The sequence below is a fragment of the Odocoileus virginianus genome, chromosome 23 (assembly GCF_023699985.2).
Source record: "Odocoileus virginianus isolate 20LAN1187 ecotype Illinois chromosome 23, Ovbor_1.2, whole genome shotgun sequence".
NCBI lineage: Eukaryota > Metazoa > Chordata > Mammalia > Artiodactyla > Cervidae > Odocoileus > Odocoileus virginianus.
In genome coordinates this window covers 16,745,946-16,773,437 of record NC_069696.1, presented here as the reverse complement: position 1 = coordinate 16,773,437, position 27,492 = coordinate 16,745,946, and the positions used below count along the sequence as shown (strand labels likewise).

The 27,492-nt window shown below is 42.6% G+C and overlaps 1 protein-coding gene across 2 annotated transcripts; it reads left to right on the top strand.

Annotated features, from left to right (window-relative positions):
- The first annotated feature begins 2,116 nt into the window (after positions 1-2,116).
- On the top strand, positions 2,117-27,001 carry YBX3 (Y-box binding protein 3). Of its 2 annotated transcripts, XM_070453629.1 has the most exons (10): positions 2,117-2,588; positions 6,437-6,500; positions 7,524-7,557; positions 10,373-10,462; positions 12,471-12,593; positions 15,545-15,748; positions 21,291-21,388; positions 23,760-23,931; positions 24,490-24,589; positions 26,440-27,001. In XM_070453629.1, exons 1-9 carry the CDS (start codon positions 2,309-2,311, stop codon positions 24,553-24,555), a joined length of 1,131 nt encoding a protein of 376 aa, XP_070309730.1. In that variant the 5' UTR covers positions 2,117-2,308; the 3' UTR covers positions 24,556-24,589; positions 26,440-27,001. The 2 variants fall into 2 exon arrangements, with proteins under 2 accessions (XP_070309730.1, XP_070309731.1); XM_070453630.1 differs by lacking the exon at positions 15,545-15,748 and having other exon boundaries at positions 2,119-2,588.
- Positions 27,002-27,492: the final 491 nt, after the last annotated feature.

Below are 27,492 nucleotides of genomic sequence, written 5' to 3'. Positions count from 1 at the left end.
CAAGAACTCCCAGCTGCTCACTGCTGTTTTTGGATGAAAATGATGAGTAGTTTGGGGAACCATTCCAGCACAAAATTCTAGGAAATCCCAGGATGCATCTGTAATTAATTTTAGGGTCTTCCAGAGGTTGGAGACCACACCTGTTAGTTATGAATTATTTTCCAAGGGTAGATATATATATATATATACATAAATATATATATATATATATAATATTTTAAGGATTTGGCTATTAGATTAGCCAAATTAGATTTGGCTATTAGATCATTTCCCCCCCTTGCAATCCAGTTCTGCATAGCAATGATAATCATCTTTTTAGATAAGAAAGTCAATGGCTAGTCCTCACCAGAATAAAATCACACATATTATTTAATTGTAATTAAGGCTCACTCTTTAAAATTAAGAAATAATTTAATCACACTTAGAATTGGACCAGCAATTTTTTTTAAACACACCTGCATATAGAAAACATCACTGTATGGTCCATACTGTAGTCCAACTAAAATATGAATCTAGCATTTACATCTTTATAATTTTAAAAATATAGGAGAGTTACATTGAAAAGTCAAATATTCCATATTTTGCTTTTTTTCCCTGTCAAGTTTAACTTTTACGTTTTTTCATGGATAGAGTAAGAAAGTAAAAAGGATAGTTTTCTAATTATTGACAATGAATGTGCTGATAAGTAACTGAGTTTGGAAAGTGTGGTCTTTTGTTTTCATTTAGTAAACATTTCCTGTGTTCTACTTCGATGCTAGGTACTCTGCTAACCAGTGGAAATTGCAGTAAGGAATTATACTTGGTTGCCACCCTCCTTATGTAGCCACAAGATACACAATTCCCAGGGGAGGGGGGAAGGCAAATGGTTTAGGAGAATGGAGAACAAAAGGAGATTTTGTTGGACCAGACACTGGAGTTACATACGATAATCCCATCTACTCTCCAGGGTACCTTGGAGAAACCCTCATAAAGGAGGAAATTGACTCTGGGACATTGAATATCTAGTCCAAGTTGATTCCATTAATTAAGAGCAGCACTCGAGTGTATCCCTAGCGCTGTCTGGACCGTGGAAGCGAAGAACACCTAACAGCCCTGTATTCCCATGGTTCTTGAGTACAGGCCCTTTAGCCTGTGTTTCGCATAATCCACTTCCATTCTCTTAAAACCAGGTGGACTCCTTAAACTGAAAATATCGTTTATTGGGTGATCTGCTTCTCTGTGGCCCTCCTCTTAGCCCTCGAAGCTAAGAGGCTCGACTGCTTAAGTTTTCACCAACTGGCGGAGGCAATTCGAGCAGAAAGTGGGGTGTGGGTTTATTCTTCTCCCTCCAAGTTTAGTATTAACAGCTCGCTGTTTGTTGTCCTGTGTGTGCTTACTCTCTCAGTCGTGTCCGACTCTGCGACCAGGCTCCTCTGTCCGTGGGGATTCTCCAGGCAAGAATACTGGAGTGGATTACCACGCCCTCCTCCAGGGGATCTTCCCAACCCAGGGAAAGAACCCAGGTCTCCCGCACTGCAGGCGGATTCTTTACCGTCTGAGCCACCAGGTAAGCCCTTACATTGCTGTAAACTGACGCTTACATGAATTCACCAAGGGCTGGACTTCAATATCCTCACCTGAGGCTCATAGACAAGTCAACCATAACTTTTCTTTCAGGAGGAGGTAGCCAAATAGCCTGAAGACGGTATCATTCCAGTTCTTCATTGCTGTATCTGAAACAGCTTATGGTGCTTCAGAAATGTTGAACGGTTTCACTAGAAAGGACTTAAAAGCGTACATCTGGGGAGAGAGAAGCGCCGCGTCTCCTGGATGCCCCAGTGTGCCCCTCCTGGAAGACGTGGCGAGGCAGGGGAGTCCTGCGGCCCCTGCTCCAACCAAGCAGGGCGGCCGCGCGCGCTGCGCGGAAAACTCTGGAGCAGCCAGCCAAGACCCGGCGCACCCTTGCTTTCCTTCCCTGCGCCCCATCCCGGCCCGAGCGGCGAGGGGGTGGGAAAAAGGGCAGCGGGCGCCTTTAAATGCTAATGAAGTCGATGCCCCAACTCCGGAGCCAACCCTCCCCACCCTTTCCCCTCCCCGGGCCCGCGCGCCGCCTAGAAGAACTCGTGCGGGGCCATTTTTGGGGCAGTAAGACCGAGCGCGGAGCCCCGGAGCGAGCGCGCAGCCCGAGAGCGCGAGCCGCCTCCGCCGCGAGACCCCCCCACCCAGCCCGGCCTCCGGGAGAGCGAGCCCCCGGCCGCCGCGCCCTCCAGCCGCGCCAACCGCCGACCAACCGCCACCGAGGTGCCCGAGGGACAGCGGAGGAGGCGGCATGAGCGAGGCGGGCGAGGCCACCAGCACCACCAGCACCGCCGCCGCCGCTCCCAGCAGCAGCGCCCCCATCACCACCGCCGCCGCCCTCCCGCAGGCTCCGGCGGAGGCGGCCCCCCAGGAACCTGCGCCTAAGAGCGCGGCGGGCGGCGGCGCGCCCCCGGCCCCTGCCCGGGCCGCCCTGGTCGCGGGCAACCCCGGTGGGGACTCGGCCCCGGGCACCGCGGCCCCAGCCTCTTCGGCCGCCGTGGGCAGCGAGGACGCGGAGAAGAAAGTTCTCGGTGAGTCAGGCGGGGAGGATGAGGGGGCCGCTCCGGGCTGGGGCCGGGGCCGCCGAGCACGTGTGGGCAACTCCAGCCGCCTGTCTGGACGGGACGGAGCGGGGCGGGATCGCGGACGGCACGGGGTCCCCTCGGATATGGGGGTCCCCCGGGACGTGGGGTCCCCCCCCCTCCGGGGCTGGCGGCCGCCCATCCCGCAGGCGCTGCCGGACCAGGGCGCGGCGCTGCCGGCCGCCCGAGCGCCCCTGGGCTCTCAAGTTGGGGGTCTTAACTGGGGGTCCCCTAGGAGGGCGCTGTCGCGCAGTCCCGTGGCGAAGCATCCCTGGGTGCCGAGGGGAAAGAAGCGCAGTCGGGAGAGACGATCCAGGGTGGGATGGAAGTGGATGTAGGAATGGGACAGGCACCCACGTGGCACGGGAACTTTGGAGTCCTCGCTTAGGATCTCGGCGAGGAGAGCGTTTCCTTGGAGGGAAGAGGAAGACGCCCGGAGTAGACAGGGCAGTGGTGGGGGAGTTGGTGGTGGTGGAAAGGCTTCTTGCTCGGAAGGCTCAGGTGTCCGTCCCAGACGCCCTTCTCACGGGGGCGCGGGAACTAGGCCAGGCTTCTGTCGGCCACATGCTGGCCGAGGGGTGTTGCAATCCCTCTCCGGGAAAACTTGGGTCTCGGTCCCGCGTCCTCCTCCCTCGCCCTGCCCGCTGCTGCAAGAAACACTTGGTGTTTACCAATCACTCTCGTCTTCCCGGATTGTGGGAAAGCGCTTGGTGCAGCAGCTGAAAAAACTTGGTCGGAAGTGAGGGGGTGACGTTAGTTCGCAGCCTTGGGTATCTTGGGGACTTGTAACTTAGGAAGGGGAATCGGAAGAGGAGATGTTCAGGTCCCGGGGGCAGAACGTTACAAAGGATGTCTGTAGTCATTGTTGGTTTTGTCACGTATCCCAGCGTCCTCTCATTCAATAACGTTAACGCCCTGTGTGAGGCCTAAGCAGTGGGTGGGGAATAAGGTCTCTAAAGGGTGTGTGGTGTATGTATCTCATTCCGCCCCCCCCCCCCCGCCTTTTTTTTTTAAAACCAGGGAAGGTTAAGAAATGGTGTAAGATGCTTCTGAGAAATTTTCAGTATTTTGCATGGGGCATGCTTGGTGTCTGTGAGCGTTGCCTGCCCAATTTTCTAGGAAGAAAATTTTATAGGCAGAAACTTGGAGGAATCATATGAAGAAAGTTTAATACGATCACATTTTCCCTGCCTTGAGAGGCCTGTGTTCATTTTTTTTTTTTAAAGGGTTAGATTTTACTTAGTTACTGTCAAACGAGGTGCTAAATGTAACATGTGCAGGTTAAGAAATAAAATAGCCTTCATTTCTCTAGGCTAAAAGTTGCTCCAGTCTAGTCCAGGTTGTATTGTGATATTGTTTTCAACAAGTGTTTCTTGGAACACTTCCCATGCCAAATGTCAACAGAGACAACCTTGGTTTATCCGAAGCAGTGTTAGGATATGTTCTTTAATTTGATTTATTTTCGTATAAAGGAAATTTCTCAGTTTTTCTCTGGATCCCTGTATCTTTCTTGAATCTAAACTGAACTTTAAACTGCAGTAGATATATCTTTAAAGATGAAGGAATTAGATAAATTAATTTACTCAGCCACCAACTGCTCTGACAGTCCCAGCACATCCCCGGTGGTGAGGTTGTAGGTCTTGGGTCTTTTCACTGTCACTCCCAAATCTCAACAACAAGGACAGCCTTCTGCCTGACATTTCAACACTGTCTCTGTCCAGTATGTTCTGCCATCTCCTGTCCTTAGCCAAGCGGACACATGGTACTTACAATGTGCCAGGCGCAGTGCTGACTGAAATGGAATTCTGGTTTGGGATTCTTGCATTCTAGTTCTTAGAAAAGTTCTAAACTTCGGTGTATAGCCACAGGCCAGGGGAAGCAGTTGCCATGACTTAAGGAAAACTTCCCTCTTAATGAACCTCATGGAAGCTTGTTGGTCTTCCTCCTTTCCCCATCCAGCTCTGTGTATGTGAAGTGAGTTTATGGGCTTAAACCAAGAAGAGAGGATGACTGTGTTTGGCCTTGTGAGGTCACTGGAAATATTTGTGAAATTAGGAAAGTTTTAAAAACTAAAGTGGGAATAAAAATAACCTTCCACCTGGATTGAAGTTATCCTTGAAAATCACTTTCATCTTTCTCCTTATTAGTGTTGCTTTTCTAATCACGATTATGCCTTTGACAGTGCCAGTAGATGTTAATTATATGAAAATGAATAAAAAGAGTTCCTACCTTTATATTTTGCTTATGTTTTTCTAGTTCATTAATTTTGGGGCAAATGAGACAAACAGCATATCATTTGAAATAATGTGAGATTTAAAAGTATATAATTGATCAAAACCAGTCTTCTGTGTACATTTAGATCTAAAATATATATTTTTTTCCCTCTTTGCCCTGTTGCTCTAATTAAAATGCCCTAAAACCGAAGGTATTAATAGTTTAGTCTTTATTGAAGAGAGATCTTCTTTAGTTGGCATAAGAACTGGAGATTGCTCAGTGGATGGTGGGCCGAATGACTTTGAAGGCAGAAAGAGTTTTTCGTTTGTATTTTCTTTTTACAAAGAGAGCTAAACTATTTCCCCAAGCATATTCATGTAGCAAAACTCAGAACTAACCCTGCCCATAGCAAAGTAGGCCCTAATTACTGTTTTCCTCTTGAATTTAAAAGCTGAATCTTTATTATTTTTCCTTGGGAATTAAAAATGTTGTATCTTGTGGTTAATTGTTATTTTCTCTCCTAAGCTTTTTTCTTTATTAAAGATACTCTATTGCCACATTTCCTGTCTCACTGAATTTTGATAATTGCTTTATGCTTTTCCTGAATTTAGACCTGGGCATTTCATAGAGGTGCTGGATTTGGTATTCACAGTTGATTCAGAGGAGTAATCTAAAATCATAAATGCCTAAAATAAACATAAATCTGTGACGTACAGGTTCCATGACCATACTATTGGTTTAGATTTCTTCTCGAGTTCTGTTAAGACCTTACATTGTACAGAAATGGTCCTGTTACACGGGCAAGTAGAGTCAGCAATCACATTGGGAGGGTTATAAGAAAATGCTGATAAGAATTTGGTTTATAGGAAAAACCAAAATCAGTTTGGTTTGATTCCCACCAAATGGAGAGAGCAGGATAAACAATGAAACAGAATCCCAAATTCATCACAGGTTTGAAAAGGCCTGTTGCATCATGTCTCGGGGTGGTAAGAACAGAACTGGCCTGAGCCCGCCTCACTTCTATTATTACTCTGGACTCCTCTGATGGGCCCCCGTCTGGCATCAGGACAAGTTTCTTCAGGTCTCTGTAGATTAGCTATTAACAAGGAGCTACTCTTTCACTATGTTGAGTTTGCCGACTGTTTCAAAGTGTGAAAGTGATGTGTCAGGTCGTCGGGGCTCACCTTGCTAATGTGTCTATAGTCACTTTCGTCGAGAGCTGCGTTCAGCACTTAGAACATTTTTCTGCTGTAAAACTTTAAAGAGTATGTTTTCATTTTTTTTCCCTTCAGCAGTGTTTCTCAATTTTAATCACTGCAGAATCATATAGACTTATGACAACACCTTATCTCAGGGCTTCACTGAAACATTTCCCAAGGAAGAAAGGTTTAGTCTTCTGAAGAGTAGTTCCCTGTGACAACTTCACTTCCTCCATTTTCTTCTCTCGGTAAACTCTGGAGTTAAGCTTTTAATGGTTTCCTCAGGTATATTTAGGCTTTAAATAATGCTATCAAGACCTTAGTGGTATGAGCTTTATCTCTTTGTAGGTCAGATACTAATTTATCTGCTTAATCCTATTTTAGCCACCAAAGTCCTTGGCACTGTCAAATGGTTCAACGTCAGAAATGGATATGGATTTATAAATCGGTATGTGTGTGTGTATCTCTGCATGTTTTATTTGAATATGTCCTGTCCTGTGGCACCTGCTGTTGGTGTCTTTTCCCATACTTTATTAATGATTTGTGTAAGTTTTCAGATTTTCGAGCCGTGTAAATACTCTCATTTCTAAGCTACTGATCATTAAACATTAATTGGAATGCATTTCTAAAACACGGATAACTAACTTATTTTATATAATCTGGTCATTAAAAGAAAAAAACAGTGGTGGTGGGGACAATAGAGACAGGGGAAGGGCCTTAAGATAATTGAGTGGGTATCCACAATTTCACAGTTGGAGCAGTGGAATCCTAGACTGGTTAAGCAACTTTCCTCAGGTCACACAACTAGTGAGTAATTGAGCTGGATCTGTAACCCAGGTCTGGTCCAAGTCCTGTGGAGAAACCACAGTGTTTTCTTTAAACCATGGTAACTTCTAACCATATAGGAATGAGAACACAGCTGCAAGTGGTGAGAGTGTTCTGATGTTTTTATATGATACCATCATTTTCTCTAGCCCTCCTAGCTAGGACCCCGCCTTCTTAAAAAAAAAAAATTCCTCTAATTTCTTCCTTGTATGTTTTGGTGGGCAGTGGGGGTGGGGTGGGGGTTTAGGGTCGGGTGGTGGTGGAGGGGGGTTGTTTTAGGTTTCAGTGTAAGGAGAGCCTAGTTCACAGCTGTGCCCTGTCCTTTTAACTGTCTTGCTTTGCTTTTTGCTGGGAGGGAAACCTCGGGCTCTGGTTACACACCATGTGATTTAGAGAGAGGTGAGAGGAAACGGGTGTTTCAGTAGGTTGACTGTGTGTGCGTGAAGCCAGGCACCACTGTTGTCTAGGAGTAAGGTGGGTCCCTTTGGGGTTCAGAAGTTTTTAAGGAGGATTGACTTGAGGCATCTGAGTTTAGAGGACAGACAGACATCTATGTTGTGTTTTGAAGTCCTAGGCTCTAGACTGTTGCTTTAAGTTTTCCCACTTACCTAGTCCCTTTAACTGTGAGCTTTTTGTCTTCCAACAGAAATGACACCAAAGAAGATGTATTTGTACATCAGGTAAGAGGGACGATAACTGTGACCTTTGCTCTCTGAGGAGAGGGGCGTCTGTAATGTGCTGTTATTATCTCTTTCCCAAAGTGAAGCCCTGCACGTTGCTATTCTGCTCGAAACTCCTTCTGGGGTTTTATTTTGGCAAGAGGGCCCAGTTCCACATTTTTAGATTAGCACTTAAGCTCTTCTCTTCCATCACATTAACTGTTTTCAGACGGTTTTTATTTTTTGAGCTTAATGAAGTAATAATCAGACCACGTGCTAATTTTTAAAGCCTTCGAGTCTTTAGCTAAAGCACTTCTATTTCCATGTTAGCAGCCTGTGCGCCTGACTGTGTTTCCTCCTTGTGTTTGGCTGGGCCCCACCTTACCTTCGCCCGGGTGGGTGCTGGTTAAACCCCCCTTCATCAGAGCAACTTGAACTTGGGTAAATAGCACAGCGAAGCAGATGGCTGGAATGCATGTATCCAAGACATGGGGGCTTTCCAGGAGGCTCAGGGATAAAGAATCCACCTGCCAATGCAGGAGACTCGGGTTCAATCCCTGGGTGGGGAAGACCCCTTGGAGAAGGAAATGGCAACCCACTTCAGTATTCTTGCCTGGGAAATCCCATGAGCAGAGGAGCCTGGTGGGCTATGGTCCGTGGGGTACAGAAGAGTTGGACATGACTTAGCAACTGAACACAAGCAAGATCCAAGATATAAGGAGACTCCAACTCCCAGGCCAGTCCCCTCCTCTGTCCTGCTTAGCACATGTCCAGGTCAAATAGTATATGTAGTCCCCCTGTATTCAAAGGAGATGTAGAAAAAGTGTAAAATACGGAAAACATGGACTTCTGTGTACAGGAAGCTCAGTCTTTTTCTACATTATTGACCTAGGATGTTATTCTGTATCCTGGACTTGCTTGGCAAAAGAGGTTAAAAGCATTACGTGCATTTAGTTTTCTTTGTGTATGGTTAGTTTTCAGTGAATTGTCTCACATATGTGTGGTTCTCAGTGAATAACAGCGAAGAAGTACAGAGACAGGTCCCAAAACCAGCACGGTCACCTCCGGGGCTCTGTCGAGCATCTGGTTTTCTGTGTTTTAATGCTACTTAAGATCCTCTGCATCATGGGGTAGAGTTCGGTGCCTGGAGAGAGTGCTATCTCAGGAGAAGCTCTCCCCTTGTGGTTTCTATCAGTTATATTCCAGTTGTGCCTGGGTCACTGGAGTGGATTACTTTGTTCAGACACAGTGACTTTTAAAGTCACAACAGACCAAAAGGGAGTGTTGCTTATAACACCTAGAGGGTAATAGAGTTTTTTGGGTAAGCACTCTGCCTTCTGGTGACTGCTGGCATAAAGGGACCTCAGAAGGGTCTGTGCCAGCGGCCAGCCTCGCTGGCCTGTGAGTGTGTGACCTGATTCCAGCCCCCTGTGAGGCTGGGCGGTGAGTCACCTCGGTGTGCTGAGGCTTGCCCAGTTTAACAGGAAAAAGGGAACCAGCCGGTAGGGAGGGGCTGTTTTTGGACTGGCTGAACGTTCAGGCGGCCTGCGCGTACATCCTCTCCTGAACTGCCTTTTTCCTCTGTGGGTGAGGTCTCGGCCTTACTGGCTCATTCTTTTTTTTTTCCCTCCCTCCTACTCAGAGTAAGGGAAGGGCTAGATTACACATGCCTAATCGCTTTATAAAATAAGGCTGACCTAGTTCCACAGAAACCCAGAGCCCCTTTAACTGTTTAGAGATACCAGCCTACGAAATGGGAATTCATTGCAGGAATTATTTTCTTCCCTCCATTGATTGAAAAAGAGAAGCCTGTTCGTAAGCAGGTATTTAGGTACCCATGTTCACTGCAAAATAACGTCATTAACCTTTCAGTGTTATTTATCAGGGAGCGCATAGGGATGAGCTGACATGTGAATGATGTGATGAGAAAAATTTGAATAAATATCACACAGTTATAGTACAGGGTATACACTCCCCCACCCACCTGCCTCCTTCCCCAGGCTGTATTTTTATAAACTCAGATAAATCACTTATCAGCCTCCAGTTGGTTTCCTCATCTGTAAAATGGGAGAGGACAAGGTTATCAGCAGTGTTTTGTTCTTGAGGTATTTTCATATATTGTCAGAAATATTTATCCTCCCTTAGATTTTTAAAATTTCTTTTGAGGTTAGCAGTTTCTCTTGTCCACTGAAGTCTCTGTCCCCATATTTCTGTGTTTATGTGCATGTGTAAAATTTTATGGAGGTATCCCCCATCCCACAGCCCCCACAATGATGGAAAATAGAGTCTGATCCAAGACACTTCATAGTGTGAGGAAACGCATCTATCCAGCTATCCAGCACCTATCCAGTATCACGATTAGTTCATCAGTATAACTGCACTTTCTATTTGACCCACCTACCAAGATGAATTTTGAAGGATAACATGAAATCAAGAAAGTAATGTGGAACATAGTTGAATAGTGTTTTTTTTGTTTTGCTGTTGTTGTTTTGAAGATGCAGGTTAGTTGGGAGAACAGATCAGGGCTTCCCTGCTGGCTTAGTGGTAAAGAACCCGCCTGCTCATGCAGGAGACACAGGTTCCATCCCTGGGTCAGGAAGATGCCTAGAGGAAGAAATCGCTACCCACTCCAGTATTTTTTCCTGGGAAACACCATGGACAGAGCAGTGTTGTGCACTGCAGTTCATGAGACCACAAAGAGTCTGACACGACTTAGCGACTAAACAACAACGTTAGATCAACAATTTCTTCAGTAGAGCCAATAATCTTGAAAGGGATGAACTCTGTGGCCAACTTTGACCTATGCTTCATTCAGAACTTTTTTTAATCTTGACAGACTGCCATCAAGAAAAATAACCCACGGAAATACCTGCGCAGTGTAGGAGATGGAGAAACCGTAGAGTTTGATGTGGTTGAAGGAGAGAAGGTGAGAGGAGATTGTGGTTGGGTATCCAGGGTGCTGACATTATTTTCTCGCTTAGTAAATGGTCTCTCAGTCCTTTATGAGTTAACAGTACTTTGGATTTTTACTATGACAGAAAGAAGTGACTCTTTAAGTAAAAGTATTTCTGATTATTGACTGTCATAGGCATTGTTTGACACAGTATTAATGGATATTTTAATTTCCATTTTAATAAATGATGAACCCTATTTAATCATGGAAGGAAAAGCTAATTTCTGAAGATTTAAAATGACACATCTTATTTTGGTACCAAGTGTATTCTCAAGTGAAATTTAAAATTAAAACAGGGCTTTCCTGGTGGCTTGGTGCTAAAGAATCCACCTGCTAGTGCAGCAGACATGGGTTCGATCCCTGATCTGGGCAGATCCCAAGTGCTGCAGAGAAACTGAACCTGTGCACCATGGCTATTGGGCCTGTGCTCTAGAGCCCTGGTGCCGGAACTGCTGAAGCCCGAACACCCTCCTGGAGCCCATGTCCTGCAGCAAGAGAAGCCACGGCAACGAGAAGCCCGTGCACAACTAGAGCTTAGCTGCTGCTTGCTGCAACTAGAGAAAGCTCATGTGCAGTGATGAGGACCCAAGGCAGCCAAAAATAAATACATAAATAAAGTTTTAAAAATTAAGATAGTTTTATAGTAGTAAAAATTGATCAAAGCTGTTTTGGGGTGGAAGATACCTTTTTTTTTTTTTTAAGAATAAAATCAAATATAATCATTATGTTTTCTCTTTGGCTTGGGTTTTGAAAAGCCAGAGGCATCTTGACAGACTGTATAACCGCTATCTTCAGATGAAGAATAACCCAGGAAACTAAAAGGATCATTTTGATGTGCATCGACAGGTTTTTTATGCTGTGATATGTTTAATTCTAATATTACTAATGTCTTTTATGCTTTATTTTTTAATTATAAGCTGACTAGTTCACTCCCAGATGATTGTTCTTCTGATATACACACCATTCATTCCATAATTCCTATTCTTAGCAACTCTCAAACTGCTTCCTGTTTTAAAAGAGAAACACTTTATTCCATCTCATATAAAAATTTAAGTGATCTTTACCAATGTGATCCCAGGGTATCTTGCAGATCTTTCAGAGTTCCAAGTTATCTACCAGCAAATGCTGACCTGTAACGATCCCTGATGTCCCATCCAACTATTAAAATTTGTTTAGCCAGGTTAATTTTACTTCTGTGTATTTTCAGTATGTGAGGTTATACAAATGGACTTAGAGTGGAGTTTCACTCTTTTGAATCTCCTATGCCCGAACTTTTTATATTTTTGAAGAGTTACTTTATCCGCTTGTCCATAGAGAATCTGAAGGCTCTGTCTGTTTCAACAATAAGATGATTTAAAGAGGGACTACTTTTGTGGACACTGTGTATGAAAGCAGGCACTGAGTCAGTGGCCCTTCATTCCTGCCCCTGCCACAGTGGGAAGAATTTCCCTCTCACTAGCTCAGTGCTGGCAGACCACGTGAGCCCATGAGTGGATTGTCGTGGTACCTCACAGAGTAACAGGTTTCAGTATTTTCCAGGAAGAGAACATTATCTCAGTTATTTCCAGTGAAGAGTATTCTTCCTGGTCTAGCATTCCTTTGCTCCAGTTGCTTTATATTTACCAGTTTTATGTTTCTTAAAGATAAATATATATACTTACTGCTCTTGAATCAAGAGAGTAAAGCTTGTGGAAGCAAGCAAGCTGTATATACATATATTATTTTTTAAACTTTTATTTTACATTGCAGCATAGTTGATAAACAGTGTTGTGTCAGTGTCAGGTGTCATGCTGTATACATTTAAATCAGGACATCAAGCATCTTGCTCACCTTTATTAAAACGAGGGTGTGTTTTTGAGGTCATCGGAGGAACTTCTAGTACCTCCTGCCAGTCTTAAACCCTCTGGCTGTCTAAGGCGGTGCTTTTGGTTATTGGCTTCTTTCTGACTCGAAGGCCATCTTTGCTTTCTTCCTTTCTCAGGGTGCAGAAGCAGCCAATGTGACTGGCCCGGATGGCGTTCCAGTGGAAGGGAGCCGATATGCTGCTGACCGGCGTCGCTACAGACGTGGCTACTACGGCAGGCGCCGTGGACCGCCCCGCAGTGTACGTTGTCTCTTTCATCATCAGTGACCCAAGAAATGTGCACATCTAAAATTAAGTGTGTATACTTGGAGCACATAAATGGCTGTATCTTCTGGAAACACAGTGATTTTTTTGGATGGGAAATTTTTTGTGTTCAGAATTTATCCCCATTGGTCTTACGGGACATTTTTGCCATTCAGCAGTTTTATCAGTTTGTTTGCATTTGGCTGCAAGTAACAGCCATTTAATTATCTTGTAACAGGAAGGCTTAATTATGGTGGGCCATGCCAAAATTGTCAAAAAAGTTTTCTCTTCTTTTGGCTCCTTTATCGGCCAGAACCGAACTGGGTGGGGTAGGGGGAAGGGGCCAGGGACTTCTGTAATTGGCTTACATCTGTTGTTCATCCCGTGGCGCTGACCCTGTTCCTTTCTAAGAAAGCCAGCCTTTCCTTGGCAAGGAAGAATGAGGAACAGCTCTGGAGTAAGTGATGGGCAGTGCTGGCCACAGAAATATTAAGTGATTTGCCTCAATTATGTAGCTGTTTTATTTAGCATAGCATTTCCCATTATTTCAAAGTTAAGCAATAATAAACTCTCTGGATTTTTAGTCCTGTAGATTGGTACCAATCTAAGTGAAAGGGTTTACAGCCAAGTCTGGCTGGAGCTTTCTTAGGAGGCTCAGTTTAAAATATTCTTGAGGCATCCAACTTGTGGTCATGAGGAACCTCTTAGATATGAGTCATTTTTCGATGTTTCTAGAATTAGTACCTGGGATTGATTGGTACTCTGGAATAAAACTCAGCATGCTTTGTGAACACAGGATTGTGGCTATGTGCATCATCCAGGGAAAACTTTTGAAAAAAATCTCACCAGAATGAAGTATTTGCAGATTGAGAATGGTTTATATCTCTATACTTGGATAGAATAGTATTTTTCTGCTTACCTAAATGCTTCCTCTCTTCATTGTGTCATCCTAAACATGTAGCCAAATTGTTTTTTATCAGATTCCATGTGGTATCTTGTTTTTCTTCCTGTATTTCTCTTACCCATGTTTTGTTTATCCTGTTTTATTTTTAATAACAAACTGTGTCAGAGACAGTAGGAATAGGCTACCATAGCATTTACTACATCATGTTAACTCTTTCAGTTTCACCAGATTCATGGAACACTAGTTGTAATTGTTTTGATTTCTAGGTTAACTCAGAAGTACAAGTGGTAAAAAGCCTTTAGTGAAAAATTTTCCTTCAAAGACGTTTCTCCTCAGCTTGAAATTCTGAAGCCGTGTATGTGATGTTTAGAAACAAAATTATCAAAATTCTGAAAGTAAACATAAATGAAGGTTTTCTGTTGTGATGTCTTGTAGGTCCTGACAGCTTCCTGAGTGTGTTTGGCAATAGTGGTGCCATTGTTCTTATTTTGTAAAACTAATCTTAATGAAAGATTTGTCTATAGAAAACTCAGATACAGAGAAACCTAAAGAGAAAAACAATTTACAGTTTATTCAGTCACACTATTTGGGGGAACATTTTCTATGCTAATATGCCTTTAAATCATTGGGGATTATATCTGATACAGATTTTATGAAGTATAGAGTTACTTGGATTTTCTGAAATTAGACTAGTTGAGGCTATACTTGAAGCTTTTCCTCTTTGAGAATTTCATTGCTCTTGTGGGCTTGGTTTTCTGGAGGGTTCTAAATCTTAAATACTCTCACCCCCAATGTCAGTCATTTAATTTTCTTCATTCTAAATTTGTTCATTTTTTAAAAACTCTAGTTACTTCCCTTAAGACTACCTTTGGCATTGCAATCCCCCTTTAAAGTAAGATTTGAAATAAATTCTTTAAGGGATGTTTAGTTGTTTACTTATATTTTTTGGTATAAAATGTTAGTATGTGAAATGGTAGTTTAAATATAGGAAAAAGATAAAATGATTCAATAGTTCCTTGTGTTAATAAGGTTTATTATATTCAGAAACTGTATTTATTACTTGCTACTCTGTATTAAAGTGCAGTTAAAACTTTAGTCCTAAACAAATAGAGGTATGCCATAAGTCAGTGGTTCTCAAACCTTCTGGTTTTTGGACCCATTTATATGCTTAATTATGGAATCCCAGAGTTTTATGTATGTTTATATCTATTAATATTTATTATATTGGAAAGTAAAGCAGAATTTTAAAGATTTAATTTATTTTAAAATAAGCTATTACTTGTAAATACAAATAACTTTTTTTTTTTAATGAAAGCTATTTTTTAATTGAGTGAAAAGAGTGGTGCTGCTTTAGGTTTTTGCCAGTCACTGATGTTGGGTTAATAAAAGACAGCTGGATTCTCACAGCTCCTTCTGCCTTGGGGCTATGAGGGACCACGTGTCACTGTAGCTTCTGGGAGATCCAACCCCCCTTCTGCCCCCAACTCAGGAGAGAATGAGATGGGAAAATACAGCATCCTGCCAGCCTTAAGAGAATAGTTTGACCTTGATGACCCCCTTAGAAGGATTTCAGAGACCCCCATCCACACTTTGAGAACCCAACCACTCCAGGAAGCAAACTACTTAGGATCAACCACAGAATATACAAAATATATTTTTCTTGACTTTGCCCCAGTGGATGGCCAGTGCTGGGGAGACATATTTGGTGGAGCCAAATATTCTAAACTGTGTAAATGTTTTTTGGGTGGTTAGTCAACTGATACCAATTCTAACTAGATGCAAACTAAATTCTTTAGCGATTAATTGCACTTGCTTTTCCGCTTCTTGGTATTTTATCTGCACAGATCTGCTTTAATCTTAATGTAGCTTATCTCAGGTCATCGCCTGATGATCAGGGGTAAATGCATTTTTGTCGATATACTAGAAGAGATCGTTCCGTTGGGGGAATTTTTTTTCTTTCGTTGCTATACTCAGCTTAAATGGTATTCTTTGCTTCTTTCCCTGCCATCACCGCCTCTGAACCTCTGTTTCTTTGCTTCGCTAGTACGCTGGGGAGGAGGAGGAGGAAGGGAGCGGCAGCAGTGAAGGACTGGAGGCCCCCGCCGCTGCCGGGCAGTTCTCTGGGGCCCGGAGTCAGCCGCGCCGCCCCCAGTACCGCCCCCAGTACCGGCGGCGCTTCCCGCCTTACCACGTGGGACAGACCTTTGACCGCCGCTCCCGGGTCTTCCCCCATCCCAGCAGAATGCAGGTAAACCAGCACCTGGGACTTCTCTCCGGCAGTCCTCACCCCTCCGTCCTTCCTCTGCCTCCTCTTCCTCCTCCTCTTCCAATGCCAGCGGCCGGAAATCAAACCTTGCTTTTGGCTTCCCGATGCTGATGCTACTTAACCCAAGCAGACCTGTCTGCTTGCTGAGAACGTTCCTTCTAGTCTCATTTCTAAAAGCACGACCACATGAACCTTGAGACTTGCCTATCTATACCCAGGGACCCTGGTGGACAAAGTACAGTCTCAAGTTTATGGAAAAAATGAAAGACATAAAGTAGGGACAAGTGAGGGAGCTGAACTCTGAAGTCAGTCAGGCCTAGGTTTGGGTCTTATCTCTGCTACTGACTGTGAGCTTGTGAGATTAACTTGTCCATCCATTAAATGGGGATAGTTGCCTCCAACTTGGGGCTGTGATGATAAAATCCAAGATAAAGACTGTAGTGTGTGACAACTCAGGATGGAGGGTGTCTATAAAAGTCCTTAATTTAGATGAGATAATGTTGATGATTAAGGAAACCTCATAGGAAAGTGGAGATGATTGTCCCTTTTTTTCTTTTTTTACTGCAAAATACTGATACAGCTATTGTGAACTTGACCTGTAATTAATAAGCCTTTCACCAACTTTGCAGTTCCCAGGAAACTTGGAAATCTTGGGAGAGGACCTCATTTTTGGTACCACTAGCTTACACCTTCTTCCTCTTAGTCTCCTTGGTTTTTGTTTGTCCACTGAGTGTTTTTACTGAACATTGTGTTCAGTCTGTTCTTTGCTGCCCTTTTCCTATCCTATCATGCATGACTGTGTTCTTCCTACATTGCTTCTTGTTTTTTTTTTTCCCCTTCTACTCTTTAACAGCTGTCCCTGACAAATGTGCTAAAAATAGCAAGTAGCCTTACTTATATGGAGACATTGGGTACATGAGGCATAGTAGGTTTCTTTAGGGCAGCATCCTGGGCCTCTAGGAAATGAGGACAGGAAGAGTCAGGGAGACTACGACACACATTTATTTTTAGGGAGTCAGTAATGCCTTCCTAAAATAATCCTTTTTCATGTTTAGCATATACATACGTAGCGTTTTTTTTTTGAGAATATGGATTTTGAGAATATTGGTTCTTTCAACCAATATTTCAACCAATATTGGTTGAAAGAAAAGTATATTTCACCTTAGGAATAGGAGGTTCAGAGCAAAGGGATTCTTGTGTGCTATGCAGAAAAGCAGGTTGAAAACTAATTTTGAAAATGTGTGCATATTCAGGTAACTGCATTTTAGTTGTCTTAACCTGGGTTGAAATTCTTATTTATTTAGTAGCTAAAATAAGAGCCTCAGCCGCTTTTCCTGAGAACCCTTCTAATACATACTATGTTAATTGACAGAAGTCAGCTTAAGTCAACCAACAGCACCAAATGAAGGTTTCTAAAACTTTCCAGGTTGTCTGTGTTCAGTTCAGTTCAGTCGCTCAGTTGTGTCTGACTCTTTGCGACCCCATGAACCGCAGCACGCCAGTCCTCCCTGTCCATCACCAACTCCCGGAGTTCACCCAAACTCATGTCCATTGAGTCAGTGATGTAATGGCTTAAAAATATGGAGAGATCTCTGAAGTGGTAAAGATTGTGGAGATCAAATAGAAAAATCTTTGCCCACATTGTACAAAACCATGAAATTTATTGGACACAACAGAAAGAAAATGATAATATGCCAGCCAGTAGTATTTCCCTTGTGTACAGAGGATGTCGTTATAGCGTGAGATAGCCGTGTCCAAATGACTTCCCTTTTTCAAAGATAATAATACTCAATATTTGGCAAATAAGTCACGGCAGTTACTGAGCTGATATCAACTGTTTGTCATCTGCGAGAAGAGAAGTATATGACAGAGGAAAAGGAGCAGCATTGTCTGGCCTCCACCAAGAGACAGATGTTTGAAATCAGTTCTTAGTTTTCCCTACAGCTTTATGGAGTTGGCAGTGGCATCCGTATTTTTGTTGTTGTTGTTACAAGTGAAGGGATTTGAGTAGTTTAAGAAATTAGCAACTTTTACCTAAGGTAACATGGATGGTAGACTTTGGTTTAAACTCGATCTGTCTAGTCTCCTGTTCTGTCATTCTAGTAAATGTTCATCCTTTATATGTGTTCCTTTCTGTGTGTGTGTGTGTGTGTGTGTGTGTGTGTGTGTGTGTGTGTGAATTGAAGTTCCTGAAGAAGAAGCAGCTTTGCTTGTTCAGAGAACTAAGGGAGGCTCATGTGGTTGGAATGTTATGGGTGAATAGAGGGGTAAGAGGTTAGATTAAGGTAGCATCAGGGCAGATTAGGCATGCCTACTGTAGACCATAATAAGAATTGTTGACCTACCCTCAATGTGATGAAAAACTAGTTAAGGGATCTAAACAGGGGAGGAAACGTATTTGAGAAATCACCAGTTTAAGGAGGCTGGGCCACAGGAGGCAGCAGCAGAATTAGGGAGACCAGCTCCCTCATTTGCCCTATGAGGGGCAGTCAGGGCAGGAATTAAGAGTGCTAGCGGTGGAGGTGTGAGGAGTGGTCACATTTAGGAAGTGACAGCATCTGATGATGGAGTGAACATGTGGTGTTAGGAGAAAGCGAAGGAAGACCAGGTTTGGGCAGAGAGACAGAAAGCATTTGGAGATCTTCTGGACACATTAAATATCACCTCCAAGGGGAGAGAAGTGAACTTGGCAGAAAAATAAAAGAGGCAAGAGGCAGAGAGTGGCTTGAGTTAAGAGGATGCGATTTTAGATGAGGTGGGAGACAGAGTCTTTGAGGATGTTTCAAAAGTGACCTAAAAGAGGCAAGGGAACAAGGCGTTCACACACCGGAAAAGGCACGAAGGGTGAAGGGAATGGCCGGGACAATACAAAGGTTGAAGGGAGCCGGGAGGGTAGACGAGACTGTAGCTGCACGTGTGGAGACATCAAAACGTAGGTAAAGGCCTGGGCCAGGGAGAGAGGGACTGGTGAAAGGAGTATAGGTAGAGAACTGAGCCAAGGGCTGAGTTTCGGGGCTCAGCAGCAGCGAAGGATTAGGGAGACAAGGAGTCTGGTAGAGGACGATGGGAAGGAGCAGATGGGGAGAGAATGTCCTGGAAGGAAGTGCTGAGTTAAGTGCTATTGAGGCAGGGAGGGAGGGAGACTGACTAGGTTAGTGGGTTTGGTAACTTGGAGGTTAGTGGTGTGTGAGGACAAAAGTCTCTGAATTCAAGAAAGAGCAAAGAGGCGGTGTTATAGTCCCCTTTGAGGAGGTGTCTGTGCTGGCAGAGGGGGTCTTCCACCTCTCTATGTATGTTGTAGAGGAGCTCAGAGAAATGGGGCCATGGCTGGTGGAGGATGTAGGGTCAGGGCAAGGTTTTTGTTTGATTTGATTATGTTTTTACATTGAATTCTCTCCTGGCCTCCCTTCCTTCACCAGCAACCTAAAGTCATTTGGTGGGCAGATCAAATATGCCATACATATACAGACATCACACACATGTAACTTATGGTGTATATATGTGCGGTATGTATTTTTTTCTGTGTATTATTTCTGCCTACTGAAATGGCCTGAAATCAGTGACACTTTAATAGCACTGAGCGTGCCTGGCCCCCAATTTTTCATTTATGAATACCATTCTCCAATAAAAAATAGAAGCCCTTTTGGAGAACCAGCCAATTTCAGAGCCAGGCCAGAGAAAGTACAATATGAGCCTAGAACATCTTGTTGTGCCAGAAAACAAGGAAGTGCTCAAAGAATGCTGGCGTCACATCCAGAGGACCCAAGCCAGCTGGACAGGGCTCCTATTGGCCAGTAATGATAGTAACAGATTACAGCTCATTGAATAAAGTAGAAAACCAGGGGTTTTCTATATAAGATATAAACAAATATAAAAGTCTACAGATATAAACAAATATATTTAATTTGATGAAGAATGAAACATTTACAGGCTTTTCAAAGTACTTCTTTCACAAAATCCTCATACATTGCAAAGGGGAAAAGAGTGAACTTCCCCCAGGGTTCTTCTCAAAGTAAATACTGTCAATAACAGTAGGAATTAAGTAGGAATTGACACCATATGCTGGCCAACAGGATGCGGTGAGAAGAATCCAGAGCACTGTTGTGGCTTCCTTCCAAGGATATGTAAGTTTAATTATGTGGAGACCCTAAACAACCCCAACTGAGGAGTATTTTACCAAATAACTGACTTGTAACATTTGAAAGTATCAAGATCATGAAAGCCAAGTAAAGACTGGAGAATTGTTCCAGTTAAAGAGACAACTAAATTAAGGTCATGGGTCTAAGTGAGTCTTTTTATTGTAAATGACATTATTGGGACAACAGATGAAATCAGATGGAGTCTGAGGTTTTGAGTCTATACTTTCAACCACCCTGTTACTTTGTGATAATTTAAAGAACACAGTTGGAAAAGATGGATGTTATTTCAGCATGTTTATATGCCTGGATGGAGCTGATGGAGGAGAGGAGGATTGAGAGTTCAAGTGTCCTCATAGGCCAGAGAGAAGGGTTGACTTTGTCTGTGGGCATGGACCACTTAATCAGTTGAGTGAGAGAAGAAAAAGCAAATGTAGGCATGGGGTGGTAGATTTGATGGTGAAAGAATGAAGAGATTCTTCTCTGACTGATTCTCTTTTCTTAGTGAAGTATGGAGAAGGAAGGGATATTACCTTTGAGTGGCAAAAAGCAGATTGAGGTGTGTCTGTATTATGAAGAAAATCAGAGATTTTGGATGGGTTGGTTGGTTTTTTAGTTTTTTGTTCTTTCTTCCCCTGGAAGTTCTGTAATAAATTAATTCCCCCAGCTTCAAATAAATTTCTCAAGGAAGTATTTTTTTATTATTTATTGTTATACTTCAATAAATATGCAAACAGGTTAAAGGAAAAAATGGTAAAAAGAAGGAATCAGAGGTGAAGGTGTGGTTAAGAGACATGGGGTGACCTTTGAATGTAGAAACCATTATTGTATCAAAGGGGTACCCCGTTTGTAGAATGAGTGGGTTTGAGTTTGAAATTCTCAGATCCACTGAAGATTCTCATTGCTCTAATATAGTATATCATTCCATTTCCTTTGGCAATAAAGGTTTTCTTTCAGGAGACGAATGGAACATTTTAACATGTTTAATATTTTCACTTTCATGCATTGGAGAACTAAATGGCAACCCACTCCAGTATTCTTGCCTGGAGAATCCCAGGGACGGTGGAGCCTGGTGGGCTGCCGTCTATGGGGTCGCATAGAGTTGGACACGACTGAAGCGACTTAGCAGCAGCAGCAGCAATATTGTAAAATAAATTTAGGTGCACGGGGATCAGGAAAAGACTGTCTAGTGGGACTGAGTCTGTCTTTCTTTCCTATCATTCACACACATTTAATCAGTATATGGTTCACTGATAGAAGTGAGTCCCCAGCTTTGTAATGAAGCCTTTCTTTTTTTCCTTTAAAATTTTTTTTGAATGCAACTGTGTGCTGTGTCTCTCATATCCTGCGTTCTGACACTCACTTCAGCTCTCCTCGCCTCCCTCCAGGCCGGTGAGATTGGTGAGATGAAGGATGGGGTCCCAGAAGGAGCGCAGCTTCAGGGACCAGTCCATCGGAATCCAACTTACCGTGCAAGGTACCGGAGGTAGGTGACGTTGCCTGCTGACTACTGACCAACTGAAGAACTTGCCAGTGACAGTAGGGTGGTTGGGGTTGTTGCAGGTCTGTTTGTTTTGGATTTATTATGTAATGAGAAGATGTGACTGCTTTGACTATATGTCCAAGGTTTGGTGGGGCTCTGCAATATATGTGTTTTTAGATGGCTATGTGACATTTCCCCTGTTCCGTAACAACTAAAATTTCTAGTTATCCCTTTACCAAAGCATTCTTTGTTTCTGATGACTTTCACATGATGTAAATTCACACTTAATTTTTATTTTATTATATTTAATGAGATGAGAGCAACAGAGATTAACTGATAAGTTATTCAGTGGTAGCGCTACACATGGAGGAAGAATTGGCTGCCAGCATGTATTTGTGATACAGTAAGTCCCCTACATGCCAATGAGTTCTGTCGAAGAGCATGCCTATAAGTCCAGCATGCTTCGTTCATAAGTCATAAAAAGTTAGCCTAGGTACCCATGTAACACAATCAGCTAGACAGTACTGTACTATAATAGGTTTATAATACTTTTCATGTGAATAACTTGTACATAAAACACTATTTATTTACAGGGCAGCAATGGAGAAACAGACATAGAGAATAGTCTTTTGGACATGGGAAGAGAGGAGGAGAGGGTGAGATGTATGGAAAGAGTAACATGGAAACTTACATTACCATATGTAAGATAGACAGCCAACGGGAATTTGCTGTCTGGCTCAGGAAACTCAAACAGGGGCTCTGTAGCAACCTAGAGGGGTGGGATGGGGAGGGAGATGGGAGGGAGTTTCAAAAGGGAGGGGGATATATGTATACCTATGGCTGATTCATGTTGAGGTTTGACAGAAAACAACAAAATTCTGTAAAGCAATTATCCTTCAATAAATTAAAAAAAACATTTTTAATCTTATAGTACAGTACCTTGAAAGTACAGTAGTCCAGTCAGTACAACAGTTAGCACAGGAGCTAGCAAGAAGTGACCAGGCAAGAAGAGTTACTGACTGGAGAAGGGCGAGGAGGTGGGAGATGGTGAAGCTGAAGAACCGTCAGCAATGGGAGAGGGAGGGCAAGCACATTCGCATCTTTGAAAGTTTGCAACTCGTAGGGGACTTGCCCTACTGAATGTTCTGATAATGAAGTGGTCTAATGCAGGGGTTGAATCAACTAACTTCAGATCCAGTTGTCTGTGTTTAAATTCCCACCCTATGACTAGCAGCTCACCTGTAGCTGTATCTCCTTCTCATAAGTTTCAGGACTCCTCTTAGATGGAGTCACCAGGTTCATAAAATGGACAATAAGGAATATTCCACAGTTGTCAGTAAGGTTAGATGTACTCTCAGGCATTTAAGATAATCAGAATGTTGCCTGATATATAGTAAGCCCTTGATAAATTGATTATTACTACTACCAAGGATGTTAAGAGTAGTGAAAGGAGTGTTGTTTTATTTCTGCTTTATCCCTTGTGAAAATCGAATTGGCTAGACTCCTCAAGATTCATTGTGAGCTTTTTATATTGTAAGCCCTTTGCCCTGTCCTTGAAGAGCTTCATTCGCGAATGACATCCACACCCCCTTGAAGTTTGGCAAAATGGGATTATTGACAGGAGAGTAAGGATATTACTCGAGCTCTCCTGATTGGCAGCATTCTACATTCTTTTCTCTCACAAGATTCCTTGTAATTTTAGATGCTGTCGTTCTAATGATTCACTACTAAAGACTTTGGAAATAAAAGAAGCTTCATAAAAATGTCTTAAGGAAAACAGGAAAAAGATCCTGCGGATCCCAATTTTGTCAATCTCTAGCTGTGTGTGACCTTGGGGAGGTTATATTCGACCTTTTTGACCTATAAAAGCAGCAATCCTATGTGGTTCAACCAAATACTCACCTTTAAGCCTCTTGGTTTTCTCATTCTAAATCTTAAACTCACAGAATGAGCCTTGACATTAAATGAGATAATTAAATGAAAGCACAGAGCACAGGCCTCGGCACACAGTGACTAATGTTCGTTTTCTTGCTGTGTCTAATCCCCTTGGTCTCCCAGTCTTCACGGCAGACTGTCCACAGAGGGCAGATACCAGGCGCTTTTCTTAATGTTTACACCCACAGTGCCTGGTAGGACCAGAGTGTATGTTCTGGAGATGTTTGTTCACTGCAAATAGTGTTCCGGTGAAGGAGGAGAATGATTGAAAAATAGTTTTTTTTTTTCTTCTAATCTCATCCTTTTGTTCCATTTGCCACATTAGCCTTGCATAATAGGAGTAAGTCTCGATCCCTTGACTTTTTAAACCTTTAAAGACAAAACCTGCTGTTCTTGAAGGCCCTTTCCAATTGCACATGTTCTCTTTTCTCTGCTCCAGGGGCCCTCCTCGCCCACGACCTGCCGCAGCTGTTGGAGAGGCTGAAGATAAGGAGAATCAACAAGCGGCCAATGGTCCAAACCAGCCACCTGCTCGCCGTGGATACCAGCGCCCCTATAACTATCGGCGTCGCCCCCGTCCCCCTAACGCTCCTTCACAGGATGGCAAAGAGGTGAGGCCAGCTAGTCAGAGGAGATGCTGCCAGACCACCCCGGACCATGTCAGCCTTTACTGTTCTCTTCTAAGAGTGGTTTCATAGTCTGAAAACTGAGGCCAATAATATGTGTCATATATGTATCTTTATGTATAATAACATTTTCATAAAGGTATGTATATACACAGGATGAGAGAGAGAAAGAAATGCCTTGTCCATATCGCAAACCAAATATTTATATTCAACCAATTAACACTCTAGTCAGAACGGTTAGAGCTCTCCAAACAAAGGACGGCATTTTATAGAGAGGAACCTGCCTCTCAGCATGTTTTGAAAGTGACTGTATATTTTTTATGACTCTCAGCTGTGGAGAGTGATGGTGTTTAGTTGCCGTTTGGAAGCCATTCTTCGGTGGTTCTAATTTTTGACTCCAACTTTAAGAGTAGTTAAGAGTTTGCACAGTGATTTACCTCCGCGGGCAGGAAGATCCCTACTTGTAAGACCTTTCAGCCTTGAACTCTCCACTGCCGTGGAAATCGGTTCATTTCTGGTTTGTGGTTTTACTGTGTGTTTCAGACCAAGGCAGGTGAAGCACCATCTGAGAACCCTGCTCCAGCTCCCGAGCAGAGCAGTGCAGAGTAACAGCCGGCTCCCCAGGCACCTTCACCATCCGCAGGTAGGCGGCTCACGTGGAACTGATGTTCTCTTTAAATAGCACCGATTTCTCAGCGGTGGCACAGATCAGTCTAAACTAATCCTGCAGTTCATCTGGGCCAGCCTCTTATCTCCATCAGGATTCTGAGAAAGAGCTGTTTCTGTGGTGAAATATCTCTGAAGCTGATCTTATTTTGCTTGGTTTTGGAGACATAAATGTGTAGACAGAGTTTATGAGTGTCAAAGTCATTTTTCTAGGTAGACAGTTGTCAGCTATTACCACCACTTATTTTTTGAAAGTTTTACTTTTGTGACACCTAGTGGCCAGTTTGATAATTTTAAAGTGCCTGCGTGCTTGTTCTGTGGCTTCAGACTCTGGACGACCCTGTAGACTGCAGCCCATCCGGCTCCTCTGTCCATGCAATTTCCCAGGCAAGAAACTGGACTGGGTTGCCATTTTGTTCTCCAGGGGGTTTTCCCAGCCCCGGGATCGAACCTGCATCTCCTGCTTGACAGGCGGATTCTTTACCACTGAGCCACCAGGGAAGCCCAATGCGCCTGACAAGGCTTCATTTTAATAACAGAGGACTGTAATCTGTGGAACAAACAGGAATTTGTTTTTCCTTCCCATTTCCCTTTGATAGCCGGCGTTATTTATGTGCAGTGCTTGAGAGCCCTGGGGTTTACACGCCCGGTGCAGGATCTACTCCTCATTTGCTTGAATGCTCTTGAGCAGTTAGATTATCCTCTGCCACAGTTCTGTCTGCTGCAGGTAAAACAGGGATATTGACTGGTCTGGGTATTGCAAAGACAGACGTAGTGATATTACACATATGAAGTACCGAAGCAGGGTGTGGCAAAAAATAACCTCTCCATGAAGTTAGCTTGTTTTTCTTCATTATTTCTTCCTGCTTTTTTTCTGTCTTCTTGCTAAAAATCTTAGAAATTGTATTTGTATAGGTAGAAATATACTGGAAAGACTGACTCAGTGAGTCTTAAAAGAATATATAAGTCATAGTTGGTTTCAGTCTGGGTTTTTCATCTAATAAGTCCTGAGAATTTGATTTTTTAGTATTTCTTGGTTGTTGCCCTTTTCGTGAAATAAATAAGGAAGTAGCTTTTAGTTAAAAGGGTTTTAAGCTTACAGTAGTAGTGTTATTTTTTCAAAAAATTAATATTTCATAAAATTTTAAGATTTTAAGTTTCTACATTTTAAATGCCATCTGCTTTTATATGCAGAGGTTTGGATTTAAATTAGCCTTTCACATGGTAGACAAGTGCTATGCTGAAAATATTGTTTTGTCTCTAGGTAGCATGGGCAATTTATCATGGAAATAAATTCCATATTCAAAGTTTCTTGCACAAATTGACAGGATTATATGTTAATCATTTGGCCATAACCTTTTACTTGGTAACATTATTTCTAGGTATTGTTCCTAAGGAAATAATCCAAAATACAGGGGGATAATTTCTATTATAATATAGTATTGGAGGAGTGGTTAAATATTGAGATATATCCGTATTAGGAGATACTGTATAACCACTGAAATGGTTATGAAGAATTACCAGTGTTATAGTATCATTTATTTGAAAAGGCTTCATGATGATAATTTTCTTTTTTATAATTTTGCAGAATTTTTACCATTATGCACTGAGTGTTCTTATTTATAAAAATGTTTTATTAGAAAGTTTCCATTAAATTCATGTTTCAGTTTACAAATCTCTAAAAGGTACACATGTAAGATTTTGTTTTGAGCTTTTGAAAATTATTTTTTGAGCTGCATAAAAAACAGGTAATTTGTGCCTTTTTATTCTTTAACCCTTGGTTATCTTGTCACTCTTAAATAAAAGTCTGATGTGAATATTTTCCAGGTGACTTAATTAATGACCATTCAAAAAATAAAGCGAAAAGCAGACCATGACCTTATGAACACCAAAGAAACGTCCAAGCAATAAAGTGGAAGATTGATAACCAAGATGTGGACATTAAAATGTTTACTGCACTTCTTTACAAAACAGACAACTACGCAAGGAAAGTGGCAGCCATTTTTTCCAGCATCTGAGATCCTGGGAACGCCTGCACATTACAAGAGAGCGACCTCCCCAGTTTCAGCAACCACTAGGTTTATATTTTTTTCCTGGTTTTTACTGTTTTGGTAATATGAATTGAAAGAAGAATTATTAATACCACATGGGGAGACCCCCCCCCAACCAAAGAAATCTGAAATATATAGTAAATGCTTTTTTTTTCCTTTTCTGTTCATTTTGGATGCTGGTGCTAAACTTCGAAGTGTCATGATTTAAAAAAGAAATTTTATTCCCTTATTTATTTCTAGGATAAGGGGAGGGTAACATTTTGCTTTCTTATGTAACTCTCTTTGAAAATGTGCAGTACGAAGTTCCGCAAAAATAAAATTTTTACCCTTGAAAGGAAGGATGTATAACTGGAGTATGTTTTTCTATCTGAGCACATGTTTTTGTTTTTTTTCCCTTTCTTCATTCACTGAATAGTAAGCTCAAAGCCAAGTGTACAGGTGAATTTGTGCTATTTAGTAAATGTAGCGGCCTGAGCTGAGAGCAGAGGAAATGGGATTCTTTTTGGAATGAACAGGTTCACGTGTGAGCTCAGCACTAGGCATGTCTGGTGCTCTCAGCTCCTGAGTCATCCTTGCTGAGGTGGTTGATGATATTTCAGTCAACAACTTCCTTTAAATTATTGAAGGGGTTAGTAGTGCTAACATCTTTGAACTTCTAACTGTAACGGCTTTCCACACCAACTGCTGTGTCCTAGTTGTGTTCCTGTGTCTTTCCGAAAAGAGGAAGGGGGCTTCTTTGCAGCCGCCCTACAAATTTCTTCCCCCGGGGAGTAGATGGCGCCCCCAAGTGGAGAGACACTACGGCACTACAGTACATGTCAATTCTATG

What these genes read in the sequence shown, in the direction of transcription:
- YBX3 (XM_070453629.1), top strand. Translation starts at nt 2,309, where the DNA reads ATGAGCGAGGCGGGCGAGGCCACCAGCACCACCAGCACCGCCGCCGCC. An exon ending in CGCGGAGAAGAAAGTTCTCG is followed by an intron (nt 2,589 to 6,436) that starts GTGAGTCAGGCG and finishes ATCCTATTTTAG; the next exon opens with CCACCAAAGTCCTTGGCACT. An exon ending in GGATATGGATTTATAAATCG is followed by an intron (nt 6,501 to 7,523) that starts GTATGTGTGTGT and finishes GTCTTCCAACAG; the next exon opens with AAATGACACCAAAGAAGATG.